General features: G+C 38.2%; 2 protein-coding genes across 2 annotated transcripts; both read right to left on the bottom strand.

The window, feature by feature from the left end:
- Positions 1–432: 432 nt before the first annotated feature.
- On the bottom strand, positions 433–18940 carry rab27a (RAB27A, member RAS oncogene family). Its single transcript, XM_063476216.1, has 6 exons — positions 18631–18940; positions 7914–8082; positions 5308–5393; positions 5128–5231; positions 4461–4584; positions 433–3245 (listed from the first exon to the last, which is right to left on the bottom strand). Exons 2-6 carry the CDS (start codon positions 8064–8066, stop codon positions 3050–3052), a joined length of 663 nt encoding a protein of 220 aa, XP_063332286.1. The 5' UTR covers positions 8067–8082; positions 18631–18940; the 3' UTR covers positions 433–3049.
- Positions 18941–21489: 2549 nt separating this feature from the next.
- LOC134644842 (protein PIGBOS1) lies at positions 21490–22422 on the bottom strand. Its single transcript, XM_063497998.1, has 2 exons — positions 22166–22422; positions 21490–21821 (listed from the first exon to the last, which is right to left on the bottom strand). The coding sequence occupies exon 2, from the start codon at positions 21777–21779 to the stop codon at positions 21621–21623; it is 159 nt and encodes a 52-aa protein (XP_063354068.1). The 5' UTR covers positions 21780–21821; positions 22166–22422; the 3' UTR covers positions 21490–21620.
- Between the last annotated feature and the right edge of the window lie 570 nt (positions 22423–22992).

Raw genomic sequence — 22992 nt, 5'->3', positions numbered from 1 at the left:
TCTAATGCTTAATTTGACTTCAGCAGGTCATGTTGGCCATCTCTACGTACCTAAATTAGTTGCTGCCATGTGATTGACTGACTACACCCAAAGTCCTGCTGTTAAAACCTTTATTTCAGAATTATTTTTTGTTTCTAAGAAGTCATAACATACTTCTTATATACATATGAGACTTTAGGAAGCTATGACTGTAGCGGCCTGTAGGAAAACCGAAGCAGTCTCCTGCTACAGAAATGGTGAAAAAAAAGTATCCATCTCTCGTGTACTCACAACAAGCTAAAGAAATGTGTATTAATTTTTCATTAAATGTCTGAAAGGTTTTGTACAAAATCTGTGAATTTAAATCAGAGTGTCAGAGTTGCATGTTTGAATATTGGCACAGATAACATAACAGAATCTGAAAATAAATAAATAAAACAGTCAACAGATACATAAATACAAATGTTTATTTCTGGATATAATTTACACATTTTGCATATGAAAGTATGGCACAACTGACAATATGACACATTTCAGTTTTGCCTTTTTTATGTGATCAAATCTCATTTTCGGTGACAAATAATGTGACTCAACTAAAACATCACTCTCAGCCTTTCATAAATAAAATGTAACTTCAGTGTTTAATGTAAAATATCAGAGGTATAAAATTGATCTGAAAGATTAAATGGATACCTTGATTGTAAACTAAAGTGCAAGCCCCATTTTTTTGCCCTAAATATAATACAGCATCCGAGCGCATCAGTTTTAAACACATTCAGCAACAGTGTGCAACCAAGAAAGATCTGAGAATTAAGCAACAGCGACAGGTGCTTTTGTTTTTATATCCACAGGTGCTCACGTCACCTGATAAATAAACAGTATCCACACACAGTGAAAGGACAAGCCAGAGGGGATTACTACAAATTAAGCTCAACATAGCCAGGTTTTTTTGGCGTTAACTAGCTTAACAAAACCTGAACCCGCAGTATCAGCTTTCTTTGTTAACTTTCTGCTTCAGGCTTTGCGTACACTCACATAAAAAGATGCTTTTGATGTATGATTTCCCTCTAATTCTGCATAGAAATGAGTCTCCAGTGTATCACCAACTTTAGACAAAGACTAAGTGATAGAGATCTAAACAGCAAAATTTAAGACCAAGTGTAATGCTGCAGGAAATCGTTAATCTCCAATTATCACAATCACATTCAGCAGTAAAATAAATTTTGAGTTAGTATATTTAAATTCCCTTCACTTCAGTCTACCACCGGATCAATGTGAACACCGATTTTTTAACATGGTGAATAAAGCCTAAAAATGTAACCGATCAGTTTTCTAATCTGTTATCTAGTAACTGCAAACCCAGCAGTGTGAAACAGACTAGCAGCAGATTTGGAATCAAGCAGCCAACGTGAAATTTCTGCATAACCACCTGAATTTCAGCAACAGTGTGAAGCACAGTTAGCACTGCTGTAACCTTACAGCTGGGCTTCGCGTTAACGAGGTAAGGCTCTGCAGCTTTCATGCGTGAAATGTGTTCCTTTAGCACTTGGAGCATACTGTAAATACGAGCAGAAACTTTTGCTCGTTTTACCACAGTAATCTAGTCAGGTCGCATTAAAAGCTCTGACCTCTGATTTCGAGGTCAAGTTCACTGAGATTTGAACTCATCTGACATTTTCAGTAGTAGCAGTAGAAACAGTTTGAAAATCCTAGGTAACATCCTTCTTGAGTTATCATAGTTATTCTATAATTTACATTCGGTTTAATCTGCCGATAAACTAAAGTGATGGGAAATCATCGGAATTGAACACACCGAGTAACGTTTCAATGTTTAAAAGCTTCAGACATTAAACAAGTTGTCAAAAACGTTGTTTTATGCGAGTGTGCTCAGAGTCTGAAGCAGAAAGCCTGATTTTCCCACCACACCACTGGGTTTTTAAGTTTTATCCAGCCAGGCAACGCCAGGGAAGCCTGGATATGCTGAACCTGCTTCGTAATACGCCCCACTGGAGTAATAAATATTTATTTGTCAAGGTCTTCGGGACTTTACGAATACTACAAATGATGATAAATCTGAAAATCTGAAAAAGGAAATTAGTCAAAGCCTCTCTTCAGACACAAGTGTTATCATTGGGATAACAATAGGCTTCTGTATTTATTTAATCAGAAGTCATTTTGGTCATTTTTAGTCTCCAAGATATTCCTCAAAAGTAATCTGAAAGTCCACACACTGATATTTTAGCTTAAAATATAAAACTGAGTATTATGTTTAGCCCAAAAAAGTCCAAATATGCACAAAAGTTTGATGTTTTTAAACATTTTCTGCATCCGTCTGTTTTCAGCTGCAGGATAGTTAACCCGAATCATCCCCGTTCCTGAGTTATTGCCCTGTTCTAGAATGAATTAAATAAAGTGATTTAACTACTAAATGTACTTTTTTTTTTTTTTTTTTTTTTTTAGTAATTATTGGACTTAACTGTACATAATAAAGTTTAAATGATTTAGTGAAACAGAGTTTTGTAATTTTGCAGGCAAACAAGCACAAAGATTTAGGAAGGAAAATAAAGAGTGTTACTTGTCCATCTAGCTAACACCGGATGGTCACTGTGAGCTACATTTCCTCTTGCTGTGGCACCGGTGAGATTACAGCTTAACATTCAGAAGAGCATCAGTAGAACATAACCTAAAGCTCCATAAATAGCTAATTTATCTCTAAAGCAAGTATATTCATAAAACCTGTGGCATTGCAGTTCGCCTTTGAATATATGATCTGGAAATTTAAGCTATTCATCATAAGAAATAAATATCCCAAAATCACAACCAGCATGAATTAATCATTCAAAAGACTCATTAAATCAATTCAAATTAAATGCCCAAATCCAAAAGGCATTTAACTCCGCACTGACAAACTGGATGGAAATGTGTAACACACTGGTGTGGCGGTTGAATGGCACAAATGATCATCACAGAGCATACAATAGTAATGATAATAATAATAATAATAATATACAGACTCCCACCTCTTCATCATTTCCCACCCACACTATGAACACAGATGTTTACAATAAACCTAACATGCACATCTGCTTCTGTCGGAGCCCTCTGAGAGGTCTGGGGTGAAGGGTCCGTTAGCTCGGACAGTCCCGTCGGGGATCCAGGACTTGTCCACACATCGTTCCATCCTCTTCATGATGAGATCCAGCAGGACTTCCACGGCCTGGCTCACGTTATGCCCGTTTGCAGCACTCGTCTCAAAATACGGGATTCTGCACAAAAACATGCTTCAGTTACAAAACAGGGATCAAAGACTGCGGCTATAGTGTAGCTCAAACCTTTTGTTGACGTAGGAGTGCAATTAAAAAGTTGTGACTCTGCTCATACGAAGCAAAAAAAAATAAAAAAAATATCGGTCATTGAAATTAAACACTGGTCCAGAGTCATCCATCGAAACGACCTGAACGTCGCCCCACTCACAGAAGGGCACACCGAAACAATTTTACCCTCCCCACCTGCCCCATTCGCCAGATCTGACTCCGCCCCAAAATGAAATTCAAGCTGAAGGGTCGCCGTTTTGACGCAGTGAAGGCGATCCGGCAAGCATCACAGCGTTCAGGACAAGACTTTCATGGAGCTGAAGTTGAGAAAATGAGTATTGATTTGTTAGTTTTTATGTGCAGAGCTGTGGAACCAAGCCTGTTGATTAAGTTTGTGAAATGGAGCTCAGCGTTTTCCTGAAACAGCCTGACGCTGTTATTTCTAAACTAATTAGCAGCAAAAAAGGTCATTTACTGACTTACTGGAGACGTTTTCATCTTTTGATTAGCCATCTGCCGCTGTGTACTTATTAAAATACTAAAATACACAAATATAATATTACGACAGTACACGGACTGCTACAGTATTGTTTGATCAGTCGGTTAACTGATATACTTAACCACACTGAGATAAGGGTGTTAGATATTGTTTATATAAATGAACAGATAAATATGGCACGGACTATATTAAAAGTAAATAAATTCATTTAAAATAAATAAATACAAAAAAAGGGAGAAACGTCTGTGGGACATCTGCAAAGCTGAGGTCGTCCTCGACTGTATAAATGTCATTTTATAGTCCGTTGTTAGGTGGTTGCCAGGTAGACATGATGCCGTTTGTAGATATAAATGACAAGTTATTGTCAAGGCCATTGGCTGATTGTCATACAGTGCTTTTCTACTCTACTAGAGGACTCAAAGCATGTCACATATACATTCACGGCAGGTGGGCAGAGATGCCATATACTTGAATGCATCGTTTATATTTTTAGTAAAGGTGTGTCTGATGGGTCCCAAGCAGGATATTTTACACGTGTGCACAAATATTTGTTTTTCAAGGAGGACTAATTTAGTTCAACATTGTCCTGCACGAACTTTGGCAAACAAAGCAGCCACTGCCTCCTTGGCAAATGTTTGAGGGAGAGGTTCATGTACAGACAGACGTACCCGTACTTCTCGGCGAGTTCACGAGCCTGGTTTTCACTGATCACTCTCTGGTCCGACAGGTCACATTTGTTCCCACACAGAACGATGTCCGGATTTTCACAGTATGCATGGATCTGTAACTGACCTGAAACAATCAGAGGTTGTTTTTTTAATTTTTTTTAAATGCATAAAGTTGTGTTTCCATGGAAATATCTTAAATAGTGGCAAACACATCAAGGCGTCATTCACGTACTAGTTGATACAGCTGGGGTTAGAGTAGGGAAAGAGTAATAAGAGGGAGATTAAAAGTTTATTACACTTTGGGTCTAAAACCAAACTCCACGAGTCGGACATAATAAGCCTTTGTGCACAGTCAACAAGAAACTGATTATTTCTCTGCCAAGGCAGAGCCGACATGGATGTTTGTTTGTTTGTCTGTCAGCAAGATTACTGAAAAGCTACCGAGCTGAATTTCATAAAACCTGGTGGAGAGATGAAGGCCAGGCAAGGAAGAAATAAAATCTGGATTACTTTCTTTACAAATCATTAGAGGTCATCTACAGGTGCCCTTGTAAATATCCAGTGACTGGTGCACTTTTATTAATTACACCAGCAGTGAACTGATTGTTCATTCTTCCATTTTCACGACTAAAAATGTGCTTTCAGCTCAACACATTAGGACACATACTCATCCAGTGTCTGACGTTGAGGAAGCTTTGCTCGTTTGTGAGGTCGAAGAGGAGGAGGAAACCCATCGCATCTCTGAAGAAAGCAGTCGTCAAACTTCGAAACCTGAAATCAGAGGAAGAAAAAACACTTAATGGAGAAACACGAATGTTAGAGATCAAGAAGTTAGAACAGAGTTTACCTCTCCTGTCCTGCAGTGTCCCACAGCTGCATGTGGATCTTCTGTCCTTTGCTTGATGTGCCATCTGGACCAGGTGATTTGTACAGCTTAGAAACAGAAAAATATACACATACTTAATTTAACAGATATTAAACTGGGATGTTGAGGATTTAGCCACCCCATTAACCATGTAGGAACAAGAGTGGGGAGAGAAAAAGAAACAAAACAAAGACGATGATAGAAAAGGTCTGAAAACCAAGTTAGTTGTCAGCCAGTTTGAGGAGTTTAGAAGTGTTTCTGTTTGCTAATGAATCTTATGATAATCCTGATATTTATGACTGTGCAGGGAGTTTTATACTATTCAAAAGTAAAGTTTAAATTAAGTTATGAACAGGGGATCCGTGTAAATGTAATTATCAGACACCAAATCAGAGCTGTCAAACTAAAAATGGGAGTGAGGAATGAATCACTGAATCATGCCTATGAGTGTTGACAGAGCGGGTTAAATGTTAAATGAGAAAATGTGAGAATAATTAGAGTACTGCCAGTTTGTGCTTTTTTTGACTGCATCTTTTTTTTCCTTTTTTCAACAAAAATTCTGACATTTCCATCATAAATCTGTGCAGAAAAGGCAGAAACTAAAGGGGAAATTATGTTAATGACATTTAAAATTTCCTGGAGAAGCAGGAACCACGAACCAGGAGCAGAAGGCTCCTCCTGGGCTAATCACCTATGGCCAGCGTTGAGATGATGGATAGTTAACACAATTATTTACAGAGTTTGTCAAAAACTGTAGATTCATCAAACTTTAATAATTAGAAGGTCAGAGACGACTGCCCATAAAACAACAAATGTGACCTTGATAATGAGTTTATATTGTGTGAGCTCTCATTGTGTACAAGTTTGATTAAATAATGACCCACACTGTAGGAGGAGTAATGACTCATGTGAGCAGACAGATGGACGACGGACGGTTCCCCGTGGCAGGAGCTCATCGGTCCTGCAGCCGGATGAGCTGAAATGTGACTTAATGCTTGAAGTGGGGACTCGTCTCTCTCTCTGATTCCACTCCTTGTGTCTTGTTACCGCTCACCAGAGATACAAGCAGAGGAGTAGGCAAGTAGAGACACGGGGAGGGAGAAGTTGAGGCAGAAAACATTTAAGAAAATGTTTTCCTGATTTTTGAGCCTCATTTTGAAGTTGCATGAATAGTTTGTTATAGTCAAATTACAGCTCAGCTTGATACCAGTGTCAATTTATTTAATATATATATTTTCAATAAAATCCACATCACTCTCAAGATGTTATTGTTCTTTTAAATTCTCACAAAAGGTGAAGTGCAAAAACTCTGAACACCTTAAACAGCTGAAACAACTTATGAATATAAAAAGGACAAGTTGTTCCAAAAGTCCTCCTCCCTCTGTGGTTTCTATATTCCAGCTGTGTCTCACACCTCTGATGTAAACTGATTGTAACTTTTGCCTGTGCATCCTCCATCACGGATTCTCCGCCTCCTCCTCAGCCATTCTTAAACACAGTGTACTGAGCAAAACTGCAGCTTGGTGTCAGTGATGGAGAAGTGCAGTTACCCCATGTATTAATTTAACAACAACAACAACAACAACAACAACAACAAAAAACAGCTGGAAAAAAACCCAGATTTCTGTTCATCTCCCCAAAACAAAAAACCAAATATTCCCCAGCTGTGCACTCATTTAGATTTAAAAGTAAAGTTTTTATATTTAATGAAAAAAAGAGGTACATTCAAATCCTTCAGATCAAGCATTAGAGTCACGTTCACTGAAAAGATAATGACAGATACATATAACAGGAGCAGGTTTTCTTCTCAGAGCTGAAGGTCAGCAGCATTAAAGAGAGAACAGAGTAAATATGAGATGTGCTCAGCTGTTTGCCAATGGTATGAAGTGTTTATTCTTAAGGAGGGTGCTGCCTGCCTCTCAGCAGTATTAGTCATTACTTTCTGTTGCAACATTCACCGGTAGGCTTTTGTAATGCGGACTGAATGATCTGGGAATCTGTTTAAGCTCCTGATCAGGCTTCCTGTACAGCGTGAGAGTGGAGTGTTTTGCTTTTTTTTTACCCCCAATAATATGTTCATTAAGATTTCAAAAACACTGACAACATTAAAACAGAAAGTCCGAAACAAAAAAGAAAATAAAAAGGAAGCCATTTGTCTTAATGCTGTACATGGCTATCCATATGCAAACAGCTCTTATTTATTTAAAAAAACAAATGCAAACACTGAGTCCATTCAAAACATAACAAACCAAACACTTGATGATTTACATTTACAATTATTCACAATTACTTTGTTATATTTAAATCTTTTATGAAGTTCAGAAAGGCTGTTCAAAACTTCAAAATAGTTTTGCTTTGGTTTCCAGTAGATTGCAATTTAAAATCATCTGTCTTATCCAGTGACTAACATCTGGTCTTTCAAGGTTTTCGGTATTTTAAACACTGTTTGTCGATTTTTAATCAAGTGGAAACAGTTTTGGGTCTGCTGGACTTTCTTTAAGGTCAATTCCCTCACACCTGATGTCCTCCTAAACTATTTGATGCCAAAGAAGAAGGGCTGAATGAAAGCCAAAAGAGCACCGACTCACCACTCGTTTTTCTCTGAAGTCTATTCCGACTGTAGTGATGAACTTGGAGTTAAACTTGCTATCTGTGTACTGGTACAGGAAGCTTGTTTTTCCCACGCCAGAGTCACCAAGGGCTAGAAATTTGATGAGGTAATCATATTCCCCATCAGACATAGTGAGGCCTTAATTTCTGAAACACATGAACAAAACAACTCAGTCAGCCAACAATCTTATAAATAAATATAAATGGAAAAAGTGCAGTCATAGTCATATCTCTATTCTTCAGAAATTAAGCAGAGAGTGGAGTGAAAAAGTACAAAACTGGAACTAAACATAACTCTTGTAAAGTTTTAGTACGTCTTATCCAAAAACCTCAAACACAGAAACTCTACAATACATGACACTTTTAATATTCAAAAGGTACACTCATCATGAAGAGAGCAAAAGTACCAATGAACTACTGTGTCTGTGTAAAGGTTATTATTATTCAGTACATGCTGTAGGTTAAACGCAAACATGCACACACCAGGAAAACAAGATGTGTTCATGTACTATAGAAAACAGTTCACTGCCAAAGTATTAATTAGTCCTGTGGTTGTTCATATTTGCTAAAACTATAGTTGCCACATAGACATTTATGTCTTCATCAGTAAGAACCAGAAGACAAGAAGCAGAGTGCCAAAGACAGACGCTCTATTAGCAAATCCAGTGGTTGCTAAATGTTGTGCCATAAGGCAGGGTCTAGTGTGCAGTGGAATTTTTTTTTTGGGGGGGGAACTACATATTATCAATGAAATGCACAACTGTAAAAAAATAAAATAAATAAAGAATTTAAAAAAAAAGTTGCATATATAATGTCTGTATGAATTACTTGGTGCTGGTTAAAGCAGACTTCTGTCAGATCATTCAGTTACTGAATGATGTGAATTACAAGAGCAGGATTTAGCAGTGTGCTGACAGACAATCCCAGAGACAACTTGTTTGGACCAGTATTTGACCAACTCTCTGTGTACAGCCTTTCAAGTTTCTAAAGATGTAAAGATCTGCATATGTTAGATCAGGGGTGGGGAACTCCAGACCTCAAGGGCCGGTGTCCTGCAGGTTTTAGATATCACCCTGGGTCAACGCACCTGAATCAAATGATTAGTTCATTACCAGGCCTCTGGAGAACTACAAGAGATGTTGAGGCGGTAATTTAGCCATTTGAATCAGCTGTGTTGGATCAAGGACACATCTAAAACCTGCAGGATCACCAGCCATTAAGGTCTGGAGTTTCCCAACCCTGTCTTAGATAAATATTAGAGCTCTGGCTCCACTACAGTGTGAAGATAATGTAAGTTACCGTTCTCCAGACCAAGCAGCAGATTTTAAAGTATTTAATTACAATTGCATTTATTTTCTGATGCTTTCACATGAACTCCGTCTTCCCTTAAATAACAATACTGATAAGTCATCTTCACACATGAAGATGACTTATCAGCGACTTATCTGCGGTCTAAAACTTCTTTTGCATGAGGTGCATGTGAGAACAGATCTACCACAGTGCTCAGACATTAGCTGGTCTTCAACCTGCCAGCTCCCTAACAGAGTCTTTGTGAGAATAGAAGCTAATATTCTGCTGCATTTACCACCAATTATGCCTACTACCTCCTGCACGCTCTACCCAGACAAATGCCTCACCTAAACCACACTGTTTCCAGTAGTGCAAAGCACAAGCAAAAAATATTATCCCAACCTAATTTCTCCGAGATTATCTGAAGTAAAAAACAGAAAAATATAAAAAAACATCTTTTTCTTTTCTTTTTTTTAAACCAGTTGGTAAAACTCATGATTTTAAAAAATCTCTTGTGGAACTGTTTACTAGGCCGACACATGCGAAACCAAACATCTTGGAGAGCATGACAACTCCAAACAGAAGGGTTCAGACTTTCTGCTAGACTTCAAACCTGGGACCCTCTTGCTGTAAAATAAAATGCTAACCACGGATCTACTGCGCTAAACATGACCGTGTAACCACAGACTCCAACCACAGCATTCAACCTCACCACAACATTACACTCAGAGCACTGTAAAAGGCACATTAAACCTTTAACCACGTCACAAAAGATCAGTCTTAGAGCTATTTTTCTCTGCAGTGTAATTGTTTGTTAGTCTGTAAAAGGGCAAAATGCAACCAGTCTTCAAAATTTTGTTTTTTGTAGGCACATCTTTTTGAACTCCAAAAAGGACCAATGAAATTTCTTTTACTGTTAAGTACTAGAGCAGGGGTGGGGAACTCCAGGCCTCAAGGGCCGGTGTCCTGCAGGTTTTAGATATCAAACTGGGTCAGCACACCTGAATCAAATGATTAGTTCATTACCAGGCCTCCGGGAAAACTTCAACACATGTTGAGGAGGTAATTTAGCTATTTAGATCAGCTGTGTTGAATCAAGGACACATTTAAAACCTGCAGGACATATTCAGACTTTATCATATAGTCTGACTAAATAGACTCATGTTCTCTTAAACTTAACCTACAGTGAATGTTGGCAAGAGACATGCATTCCTTCTTTTAGAGTTTTAAGTGCCTTCCAGGCTTAGATTTGTACGGTGAATGGCACTGTGGGGCTAATCTGTGTGTGACGGAAGAGTGGTTTCATCTTGCTGACACAGTGACAGGAAGCATTTTAAATTCCTCTCCAGCTAAAGACACGCACTCTGACACAGACAATGTTTTATGTTCCTACAGCTTTAATGTAGTTACAAATTCTCTGAGCAAATTATATTATTTTCTACATACTTGAATTTGTTTTTACCTTAGGAGTCTAGTGTCCTTATGCTAACTCAATAAGACACGGACTGTGTTTTAGCTGCTGGATGTAACACTTTCATTTGTAATGGTCGAATAGGTCCAATCAAAACAGTTAAAAGACAGCGGAGATGTATCATATGACCACTGCACAGAAAAGCATTCAGACAAGTCTTACATTCTTTCACTCTATCGCTCATTGAACCCTCCATCTAGGACTATAATAAGCAGCTTAAGACTTTAAGTGCAAAATCAGGATCCACGATAAACACCCTGAGATGGAAATGCCTGCTTTAAGCACGGATGTGGCCATAAACAGTGAGCAAAGAGCACCAAGTCAGACGACAGTGACGTCTACATTCCTTCTCGTGTGTCCGTTTTCACTCAGGCGGGTTAAAACTTCTAAACAAGGTTTTAATAATAACTTTAAAAGCCTTGGTGTTTCCATTAGGTCTCCTGGAAGAAACTTGGGTTGGATCAGCTGCCATCAGCATTACATAAATCTTGAAAGAAACTACTTTTATTCTACATTTCAATAAAGGGGATATATCAGTATTATTATCTTTTATCAATACAAACGTAAACTTAGTGACACATATTTAATATTTAACCTTGTTTGCATGTTTACACACACAAAAAAAAATCTCATAAACATGCAATAACCTAAAAGTCTGAAATTAAAATAACTATATATATAAGTCTGTTAGAGTAGCCCTATTATACCCATTTCCATCTGCATATTTTTGGGAATAGTGTTGCAAAGTTCAAAATAAGCTTATCTTATACTGGGCATTGGAGCAGCCCCTCACTTCATCTACTGACTTTAGCGCCTCTCATTTTAATGCCACCCTCTCTTCAAGCCACACTTTCTTCTGATTGGGTGCTCCTCCTAAAGCAATGATTAGAACAGTAGGTAAAAGGGGCTTCTGTGAGATTGCCATATTAGACATAGCCCCTCAAAGAAATCATGCAGATTAGAGCACAGTGCTCAGCATATTATTTTCCCCACTGGGCCATCTGTATATTTTTACTGGTCCACAAAAAAAAAAAAAAGCACAAAAGGTCAGAGTATGCGTATTTAATATGGGAATCCACCATATAAAGATGAGTGTAACAGCCATCTTGAAACTCCTTCTGCTCTTAAAGCAGTGTTTTCATGTTTGTGTTTTACAGATTTAGATTCTTCACCACAGAGATCAACAAGATTTATCAGACAGATTCACACTGAGAACCATGTATTAGCTCAAACAATATGACAGCTTGGATCAACTTAAAAAACAAACAAACAAAGAAAACAGACATAACCTTTTATAGTCTAAATTCAACCCACATGGATGTGATGGTTGAAAATTTGTCTGGAGAAATCCAGGGAAAGAACTCCAACCAGATTACAGGACTACGCTAAGCCTACAGAGAAACATGGAGGTGGGGCTGTTTTTGCCCTTTAGAAAACTTTCAGGCCAGAGCCCTAAACCCTGTAGTTGGCCTATGAGATGCCAAGAAAAAAAAAGTTAATGATTGGTGTGAAGGTACCAAAAGCTTAGCAGGTTGAAACATGCAGAAAAGTCTCAGCGTGAGTCCAAGCACAGGCAGTTCTGTAAGAAACAGGAGGGCAAACTGCACACTTTAAATGATACTGTGAGGTTTCATGAATTCCCTGTTGGGGGTTAACTGCCACTCCATTTCCACATAAAAATTTAAACCATATAACTGATTAAAGCACCACAACATCATATCAAAGCAGAAACTAGTGTAATCCTTTAACTTTTTTCAGGTCAGAAACAGGTTTGTAAAAAAAAAAAAAAAAAAAAAAAAGTCCAGATAGGGCCAACAAAAAAAAAAAAAACAACGAGAAGAAATAGAGCATCTTGTACAGGATGGATGGAGTTCACTCTGTGAAAAACTGTAAGAAGTAGTTTAGAAATGTTATAGCGCAATACTGAAAAAAAATGTGGTATTTCAACAACTTGTTTAAAATACTGAGAAATCTCCTCAGAAGCGCTTCTGAAAGCTACCATCAGCAAGCATGGCTCCTCGCTGTAGCCACCGATGCAAAGACAAAACAGATGCAAACAAGACACCAACTTCTCTGGGCTCAGGCTCATTTAAAATGGACTGAGATTGGACTGAGTGGAAAACTGTCCCGTAGCCTGACCAATTAAATCCTTTTCCAGGATCTGTGATGTTATGGAAGGCATTAGAGCACACACATTAGGTAACTCGCCCACCTGTGAAGGCACCATTAATGCCAAACAAAAGACTTTGGAACAGTATATGTACAGATGCAATCTTTTCCAGCAAAAGGCAGCAGGCCACATATTTCAACAGCACGATTCTGTGGTAAGAGTCCAGGTACTAAACTGCCCTGCCAGCAGTCCATACTGGCCACCCAATGGTGCATTACATAACAATAAAAATAAAAAAGAGGGGTACAAACTGTTAAGCAACTGCTGAATTAAGCAACAATGTAAAACTGTTTCACTCAGCTTCCATATACTTAGTGTTGTTAAAGAGGTGATGCAACACAGTGGGAAAAGTGTTGTTTCTGAAACGTGTTAGCACGCAACTGAAATTATACATAATTTTTCTTCTTTGTAGTATTTTTACTTAGGTATAAAGTGTAAATATGAATTATTGCACACTGCTTGTTATTTATCTTTTAATCAGTGTCCCAAATATTTGGAAATGACGTTGTAAATTTTGAAGTGTGGCTGAACTGCTCACATGCATGTAGATCAACAACTAAAGTGACTACAAAACCATCTAAATAGTTTAATCAACAAGTAAACACTAGAGCCTTTACCCCAAAAGCTGATTCTGTTCATCTGGGCGTGGCATTTTCAGTGCGAGAAACGTTTTGTCACTCATCCAAGGGACTTCTTCAGTCTCAGCTGACTGCAGGTTTCTCCAACCTTACAAACAGTACATTTGCACAATGACTGAACCCAGCACCACTGACAAACATGGGCTGTGAGGCCAGTTTCTTGATCATTAATATGCAAATTGTCATGAACATTGATCAACAACTACTGATCAAAGACCATTGATCAGTGGCCATGTGTACTATTCACAGAGAGTTGGGGAATGGCTGCAATCACAGCATTATAAGATGGTGAAAGATGTATCCTTAGGCCCCCTCCTCGATTCAGAGATGGTCTTTCCCTTTTCACGTAAATGGCCTTCTTGACTTCCCGCTCAAACCTGTGTTCCTTCCTGTCCAGGATGTGTACATCCTCATCATTGAAAGAGTGTCCATTGGTCTGTAGGTGTAAATAGCCTGCGGGGTCCTGCCCTGACAAGTTAGCTTTTCTGTGTTGTGCCATCCGCTTAGCCAGAGGTTGTTTGGTTTCCCCGATGTATAAATCAGAGCAATCCTCCAGGCACTTAACAGCGTACACTACATTACTCTGTTTGTGCCAGGGGACCGGATCCTTGGGGTGGAGCAATTTTTGGTGCCGCTTATTTCGGGGTTTGAAAGCCACAGAGATGTGGTGTTTAGAGAAAATGTGTCTTAGCTGTTCCGATACTCCTGACACATGAGGGATCACTAGGGTTTTCGCTTAGACAGCAGTTGTCCTTCTTCTCTCCAAAAGAGCCTTTACAGCCTTTAAAGTAGAATTTATTGCAGGATTTCTTTTTTGTTTCATCCTCAGCAACAAGTTGGAAAAGTAATTATATAATTTAACCTAATTATTACATTTGTTGAAATGTTCACTAATAAAAATCATGTTTATCTAAAGGAGTTTAAAGTCCTTGTATTGTATTGCGTTTCAATGGAAAAGAAACTGAAAAATGTGCAGTACTCTGTAATGGAGAAAACTTTCAGTTTTAAATCAATGGTTTTAATAAAAGCACTGGATTAACCTCGTAGGACTTGCAGCCAGTTTTACAAATAGACCAGTTACTGTTTTTAGTGCTCTGAAAATGGGCCAATATGCTTCATCTACGAAGATACACTAAAGCAGTCATTCATTATTAGCATTACTATTCTTTTTTTAATGAAAGTTTTTCCTGCTACCATATAGCAAGCTGGCGACTATGTACCTAAAGATAACAGGACCACTAAAGAGAAAAAGAAGAAAAAAAAGAAGAAGAAAAAAAAACTACCCTGTTTATGTTTTTTTTTTTTGTTTTTTTTTTTTTTGTTTTTTTTAAATTGACGGAAAAGCTTGAGCCAATATACGAAATGTGCTTCGGCTAAAACAGGTCACAGAAGTGACACAGTCGAGCAAAACCACAGTGAAGATTGTGTCAGCACATTTCTGCAGATTATTATCAGCTAATCAGAGATGTTCTTATTGCGTCTCATTTAAGTACAAAAAAAATGGCACATCATCATACATCAAGAAAATGCATTACATGGTATGTGTGGCACTGTTCTAAAATGTAAAGTGTGAGGTAAATTGCACAGTCATACAGCACTTCTCAAACCTAGTATAGCTGTGAAAAGGAAGCAAGCTCTGATAGCACAGTATGATCTCTTGTGTTAGGCAAGAAAACATCATGAGCTGTGAGCATCAAAAAGAAGAAGGAAGAAGCAGCAGCAGTCCTGTCCTTGTTACTGCCTTACAAAATGCAAATCTTTCATAATCAATAACACCATCCTTCACTGGATGTACACCGCTCTAAAAGAAACATATGACATGCTTGTTTCATGTAGGAGATCTGAACTCTTTACTTGCAGTGTAAGAATCCAAGTGCTGCCGAGACTCAGAGGTCCACCAATAACCATTTTAATAACTTGTGTGTCTTTGGACTGTGGGAGGAAGCCATACTGTCTGGGGAAAACCAACACAGGTACGGGGTAAACGTGTAACCTCCCCACAGAAAGGCCTCAGACAGCCAATAGAACCATGACCCTTCTTGCTGTGAGGTGACAGTGCTAACCACTGCACAACCTAAAATAAGAGTAAAGACGCATGGTGCAGACACCACATAGAAGTAGTAATTCATGTTATACTTGTATAATGGCTCCACCCTCCAACCTTCCCATTTATCCCCGGGGGTTGGTACTAGCTTGTGACTCCTGAGGCTGGAATTGTGCCTCAAACCAGGGAACTTGTAACTGTACTTTTCACACGTAACACAAGTGTGTTAACCACTACACTATGGAGCCGGTATGAAATGCCTCCATAGATGGGAACTAAGCCTGTTGCTGGATTTAAGTACATTTCTCTCATTATTAGGGCAAAAGGTGACATGCAGGTTAGGATAATGGGTGGTCCTAAAATTGCCCCTTTATGTAGCAGTCTGGTGACCCATCCAGGGCTGGCTGGACGGGTCGATGGATGGATGGTGTCATTACTAACAAAACTTCATTTAGGAATGAAGGAGGATTACTATGACATTTGTTTTGTTGATGGTGTGCTTAATATTCAAAATTTGGAAGCTTAAAAAGGAGATTTAGAAAAAAAAGTATATTTAATCATCTGAATAGTTTTTAAATAATTTTTGGTTGTCTAATTGTTACAGTTCTAGTAAACTTTAAACTGCACAGCAAACCAATGTTGAGACCCCATCCTATAACCTCAATTAAGTGTTAGGCTATATTTATTTTTGTGTATTTTGTAGTTACACGGTGCAGTGAACAAAAAAAATAGATATGTTTAACTAATTTACCACAATGGAAGCTGAATAAAACCATCACACTTTTGCTTTAAAACAACTGCAGCTGAACATCTTTATCTGTGGTACACCTGCATTCCTACTCTAACCTGATAGTCCACCTCTCTATCAGCTAGGATGAGCTGTCAACAGCTTCAAAATTACTCTTGTTTGTACATGCATTATATTGTCTGCATCGACAACACAGTCTAATAGCAAAATGTGTAACAGTCCCAAAAAAGCAGTTTGTCTGTTTGTCCTCATGAAGGTGAGATGTCACTTTTTCATCAGTCAGCTGGAATTTGAAACTAACATGTATCCATGAATTATATTTAATTATATTTTTACTCTGTTTTTATTTCAATTTTTCCATGTTTTATTTTTATTTATTTTGTTTAATATGTGTTTTTGGAATTTATTGCCATCTTTTAATTGGAAGGCACTTCGGTCAATTATATTGTTTTTAAAGCGCTCTATATATATGAAGTTGGGTTGGACTGGATGTCTGCAGCATATCTGCTTCTCAGACAAACCAGGGATGCATCATCAAGGTAACCATTAAAAGAGCTTTGAAAAAAAAATGTTTAACCCAATTCTGTTATCCCAAAGAAGTATTTTTTCTAAATCTAATCTGGTAATTTTATCACATAAACCAAATTATTCACACCTAGACTTAACCAAGTTATTTTTCATGATAATTAATAATGTGTCCAAAATAATACAAATGAACTGCAAACATCTGTCACATGGCTGACTTGAACTGCAATGTCTGGTTTGAGTGGCAAAATGATTCATCTCCCCTCGAACCACTTTGCACGGAAGCTTGTTTCCACCTCTGAAAAAAATAAACAACTTTTTTTTGCCATCCATGAGCCTAAAGTTCAAATTATTATCTAAATCTTTAATTAGTTTCTCAGACGTTTGAGTAAGTAAGTTGAAATATTGATATGCCCAACTCAAAAGATTGACTGATGGATGACAAAAAAAATTGATTTTTTTTCAGTGACATAAACAGGCTTCTATATCGTCAACATAAAAAAAAGCTATAAAGAGGTTGTTGTTATTACAGCATTACATGCAAGACTGGACAGAGGAAAAATCGTATTTGGGGACACGTTAAGAAGTGTGGGAAAAGTGTTACCAGGAAGACAAAACAACAGATTAGAGGTTAAGACCATTTCACAAACTGTGATGAGACTTGGCACTGATGGTAGAAAGCTCTTTTGAAAAATTGTTAAGCAGCAGCTTTAACTAACCTATGTTGTTTCTTTAAAAAAGGTCCTCAAATGATAACATTGAAAACTTTACTGATAGTTTTCTTATCACATTTTCTGATTTGTTATCATACATGTCATACCTCTGTCATGTTGTTTGTCTTTAATTTAGTCTTGTTTTTCCACATCTTGTCCAGAGCTGTCTAGAAAGAAATCTTTAAAGAAGCTGTATAATATACCCTAAAAGATCTCAGGGCTGTACCTTGATATGCATGGGAATGGATTTAGAGGCCATTCCTGTCAGGCTGCCACCCATGCAAACAAAAAGCAGCTTTAATCATGTGTCAAAGCTAAAGTGGAAGACCCACCCTGGGCAGCTGTCCAAAACAGAAGGAGGCAGCTCCTTGGGAAAATCCGGATGTGCCAGTACCATAAACTTCAAGCATAATGGGCAAGAAAAAAAAAACAAAGAAAAGAAAAAGGGTGCTACACAAGTGATGTATTTGACTGGATATGGATATGGTGGTCCTGCATCAACGATCTAGTCATTAAAATACCTCGTGAGGACTTATCAGCAGCAGGCAGTGAGAGGCGCACAAAACCCATTGCCATGCTCCAATCGATTAACCGAAAACAGGCCGATAGAATCTAATAATCATTAGCTGGTCCTCGTGTGTGTCACTTGTGATCACGTGACTTGTTAGGCAAGAAATAATCACTTATTTAAAAAAAAAAAAAAAAAACCCTTAACATAGATCCTGTGAAGAAGGCAGACCTGCATGGCAGCTTCCTCTGTCAAACAAACTGCTGCCAACAGTTTGGTCTAAGCATGGCAGAGAAAAAGTGTGATAAGAGCTGGAGACAGCCCGAGTTTCACACGTTTCAACAGTCTGCTCCAATTATCGAGCAAGTGTGGAGAAAGCTACGAGCTCTGGCTATTTGAGGAGAGGATAAAGCAGGCGCTAAAACGTTTCCCCACGCCAGCGCTCCTTTACTTTAACCAGCAGCGCGCACACACAAACACAGGCAGTCCCAAAGCAACATATTGGAGCGAGGTAAAAGTTTTCTTGCTAACTGCAGACAGATGCTACAGGCTGGTTTCTCCGACTGACATTTCCTGGAGTATACTCACCCGCCGCGGGGCGTTGCTGCTGGGCGCTTTGTCGTGTGTCTTAAAAAAAAGTGGCTAAAAAAGTGGCCCCTGAAGACTTTAGGGAAAGTTAGGAAATGAAAGTTTTACTTTGTCCGTCGCCGCTGGCCTTTCAGTCGACATGAGAGCACCCTCATCAGCAGTGAGCAGCCGTGGTAACTTGGTCGGTGTGGTCGTGCTGAGAAACAGCTCCTCCTCACGGCTAACGTCAGCTAACTGAAGGAAACGGCAGTTACAACACACAGCCGGACCAGACCGCACTGCTTCAACTGACACACGATATATCCTCAGGAAACATCACATTTTCTAATAACTACACACGGTGGCGTGATAACTGCGCCAACGCAAACTGTAACTACGCCATGTGCTCGTTTTGAGGCACTTTTTAATTACGCGATATTCAGCGCAGGGGCGTTTCCAGGATTTTTTAAAGTAGCGGGCACAAAGGGGACCCACTAACAATAGTCAGGGGGGCATGGTACATAAATATATGTAATGCAGGATATTAAAAAACCAACAGAAAGTCAGATTTTTTACATCAGAATCCTGATTTTTTTTTTTTAAATAATTTTTCTGACATTAATTACGAATTTTGAATTTTCTTTATTATAATTCTGACAATAATCTCAGGATTCTGAGATCTAGATTTTTAATCAGAATTCTGAGATTAATGTCAGTATTTTGACTTTTTTTTATTAGAATTCTGACATTCTGTAAAACAAAAGTAAGAATTCTGTGATTACTATTAGATATAGATAGATAAATACCTAACTCAACTACACATTTAAGTCATGGTTCTATCTTATGACCAGTGTTGGTCAAGTTACTTGAAAAAAGTAATCAGTAGTAATCCCTTTACTTTACTGATTACTTATTTTCAAAAGTAATTAGTTACTTTGTTACTTTTTAAAAACATGATTTACAACCTGAATAGGTAATAAAGCAATAGATCTTTCAGCCCAGTTCTACTTTTTCTGCATAATCCATCATACAAAATGTAATCAAATGGAAAAGTCTCTTTTTAATACTAGTTTTATTAGTTTTAATCTTTTAACTTTATGCATCAAGCAAAAATTATATTATATGCAACATTCTCTGACTGGAAGAAATTTGTTTAACCTTTAAACCTATTTTCTGCACATTCCAGCACATAAAATAAAATAGGTTTTTGTGTTTACACTCACTCTTTCAAATAAATGCAAGTGAAACACAGCAGAAAATAAATAAAATCAACGACTCAGCGGTCCTGTTGCTCTATTTTCACCTGTATAGCAGGAGTGGGGCAGGCGGATGTTTGCCCTGGTGCAGGTGTGCCGCAGCGGTCAGTGGAAGAATCTGCGAGTTTCTCTGTGAATTTCCCATTCCGTGGTAGCATACTCGGTGCTTGCTCGGAAGTTTAGGGGCTAATGTTTTTGTCACTTTTTACGGAATCAAACTCAAAGTAAGGTCAGTACTTCCACGCATTAAACGCTGCACGGTCATAAGCTCTCCAGCACTCGATATATTATCCATTGTTGATCTGCACACAGCTGTTGCCACGAACGTCGCACTTGCTTACGTTATTGTCATGAGACACTCTTGCTAAAAATCACGGTTTTAGTAACACAGTAACGCAGCGTGCTTACAGGAAAGTAACAGTAATCTAATTACCTTTTCTGCAATAGTAATCCCTTACTTTACTCGTTATGCGAAAAAAGTAATCGGATTACAGTAACACGTTACAAGTAACGCGTTACTGCCCATCTCTGCTTATGACCCAAAGTATACAGAAGAGAGCCTGATGAGGACCCCAGTCTTTGGATTGGAGCAGTGTAATGCTGTCAGTGACACTCTTGAGTTCAATCCCTGAAAGATGCAGTTCTTAGGGGTGAATAGTTTTTATTTCTGTAAATGGTTGAAACATTGTAACCACTTCTATGTTGGCAATATGTATTCATAATGAAGGTGGTCCCCTGAAAATGATTGCTGAATGAGTAACTCTATAAGTAAGCACTTGTCTGAAGCTATGAAGCATATGTTAGTTGAGAAAATGGTAAAACCTTTTTAAAACTCTGTGTAGGCTATATATTATTACATTTGGGGGAAGTAATTACATATTTTTGATCACTTAAATAAATGTTTAGATGTTAAAAAACCCCAAATATTAGTCATATTGTTGTGTTTCTTTATCTGGTTTTCTGTCAGAACCACAGGAAATGGGAAAAGTCTAGAACTGCATCTTTGACACACCTGGTGTAGTTCAATTAGGCACCTGTGTTGAGTCATTTTTTAGAAAAAAAAATGATCTGGGCACACTGCACTGATATCACAACACAATTTTGTGAGTAACACCATGGGGGCCTATCAGATACCTGAGGATATTCCACTCGAGGTCTCCCTTCAACCATGGTTTTGTTTGTATAGTGCTTATAATTAATGATAATTGAATGAATTACAAATGTATAATTTTTTATATAGTTGCATTGTTACTTCATTTATTCCATGAAGAGACACAAATGCATTTCATGTGGCAGAACAAAATGTGACCTGTTTTCAGGCTCCTGTGGACCACAAACCTCATTTTCTCTTTGCAGATGTCTGCACATGAATGTGGCACTGTATAACACTCAGCAAGGGCAACTAAGGACAATTAGAGGGGTGTTACAGTGCTTTAGTAATGTCTGATCAATTTAGTTATCTCTAAACTTTATGGGCTCACAGTCTCATGGGTAACAGCATTTACTCATATGAGAGATACACTCTAACAGTTGTCTGTAGGAGGTAAGGCAAAGACTTTTCTTTTTAAGAAACTGATGAGTAATTAATTTTGTTACAAGTCATTCTGAAACAGATATGAGAACATGAAATTATTAAATATTTATTCTGTACATTTAAAAATCACAAACAGTAGGAATCAGTATGACTTCATCCATGGTGATCTTGTCTTTTTGTTTGGCCTCCAGTCCAGCAGCCTCCCACTTTCTCGAACTCCTTCAGTCCCTTTCATTCTCTTTCTTTGGCTTGTCCTGGATCTGCTGTCCTGATGTCTTTGGCACGGTCTCGAAATAAGGTCTGTAGATGTAAATTCCACCGGCAACTCCGAGCATTGTGGCAAAGGCTAACTGTGTGAAAGGCAGTCTTCTTCGAAACATGATTTATTATTCTGTTAAAAATTAGGATTCCCAATAGTGAACCTAAAAGAACAACAAAAGAGTTATAAGACACTTTAAATGCTCAAGCCAGTCCACCACACAGCTTTGAAAAATGTGAAAACAGTAGTGAAATCACTCATCTCTTTACCACAAAGGCACAAAAATGTGAGGAAAGTGAAAAGTCCTTTTAGGTCTTAGCAAATTCGTTTGCACCACCGCTCAGTGCCTTTTCCTCTGGAAAACTAACTATATTAATACTATTATTTTGAAAAATCCATACCGGATATTACAAGGAGCCGATCGCTGGCTTCACAGTTTGTTCACCTTCTAGCTGGAAACATTTCAAATTAAATTAAAAATTATTGTTTGTAACTTTCATAGCTCACCGAGGAAGCCTTGTGATCGATGTGTTTGTAACTGCGGAGCAGACGCACAAAGATAAAAACCCGAGGAGACAAAAACAGAAGAAAGAACAAGCAGGACAGTCAGTTACAGCAGGATGACATTCTTCTTCTACGCTGAACTTTGACCTCCAAAAGCTGCACTGCGCCACCTACAGGAGGGTACAGTTACCTGCTGCTTGCTCACACGGGGGAAGGGAAAACAAACAAAAACAAAACAAAAACACCACAACACACCGAAAAAGCAAACATATTTTGACATAATACCTAAGCTAATATTATGGGACACATAAGCAGGTGAAGTTGTTTTTTTTAAACTTCCTGTCAGGGCTTGAGTTTCAAAGGAATATTTTTCTTAAAAATATGACACAATGTAAGATATGACATGACAATGATGATGATAGACAATAGATAGATAATTTTGAATCAAATGAAAAATTCTGTTTTTCCAATGTTGTTGTTTTTTGTTTTTTTTTTCCCCTCAATGTTGGACTTAGTGCAGCTGAATCTTCAGCTGCACTAAGTCCTGTCGCTTTTAAATCTATTTTCACCTCTCTAGCAGGACTGGAGCCGTCTGAGCTTTGTCCGGTACCACAGCAGTCATGTCAGCGGGGGGGGAGGAGAGAGAGAAATCCGGGGGTTTCTCTGTGAATTTCACATTGCCATGTCGGTTTGCTAGGTGCTTGCTCAGATTTGAAGTTTAATTTTTTACACTGTAGAAACACATTTTCTTCCCACACAGAGTGTACAGTGGACGCTAATGTTTTTGTCACTTTTTACAGAATCAAACTCAAAGTAATGTTAGTACTTCC

Source organism: Pelmatolapia mariae, linkage group LG1 (assembly GCF_036321145.2).
Source record: "Pelmatolapia mariae isolate MD_Pm_ZW linkage group LG1, Pm_UMD_F_2, whole genome shotgun sequence".
Classification (NCBI taxonomy): domain Eukaryota; kingdom Metazoa; phylum Chordata; class Actinopteri; order Cichliformes; family Cichlidae; genus Pelmatolapia; species Pelmatolapia mariae.
The sequence above is the reverse complement of the archived record's forward strand: the minus strand, read 5'-3'. Positions and strand labels throughout refer to the sequence as shown.

What these genes read in the sequence shown, in the direction of transcription:
- LOC134644842 (XM_063497998.1), bottom strand. Translation starts at nt 21,779, where the DNA reads ATGTTTCGAAGAAGACTGCCTTTCACACAGTTAGCCTTTGCCACAATG.
- rab27a (XM_063476216.1), bottom strand. Translation starts at nt 8,066, where the DNA reads ATGTCTGATGGGGAATATGATTACCTCATCAAATTTCTAGCCCTTGGT. An exon ending in CAACGTCAGACACTGGATGA is followed by an intron (nt 4,585 to 5,127) that starts GTATGTGTCCTA and finishes TGATTGTTTCAG; the next exon opens with GTCAGTTACAGATCCATGCA. An exon ending in GAACTCGCCGAGAAGTACGG is followed by an intron (nt 3,246 to 4,460) that starts GTACGTCTGTCT and finishes GTTTTTGTGCAG; the next exon opens with AATCCCGTATTTTGAGACGA.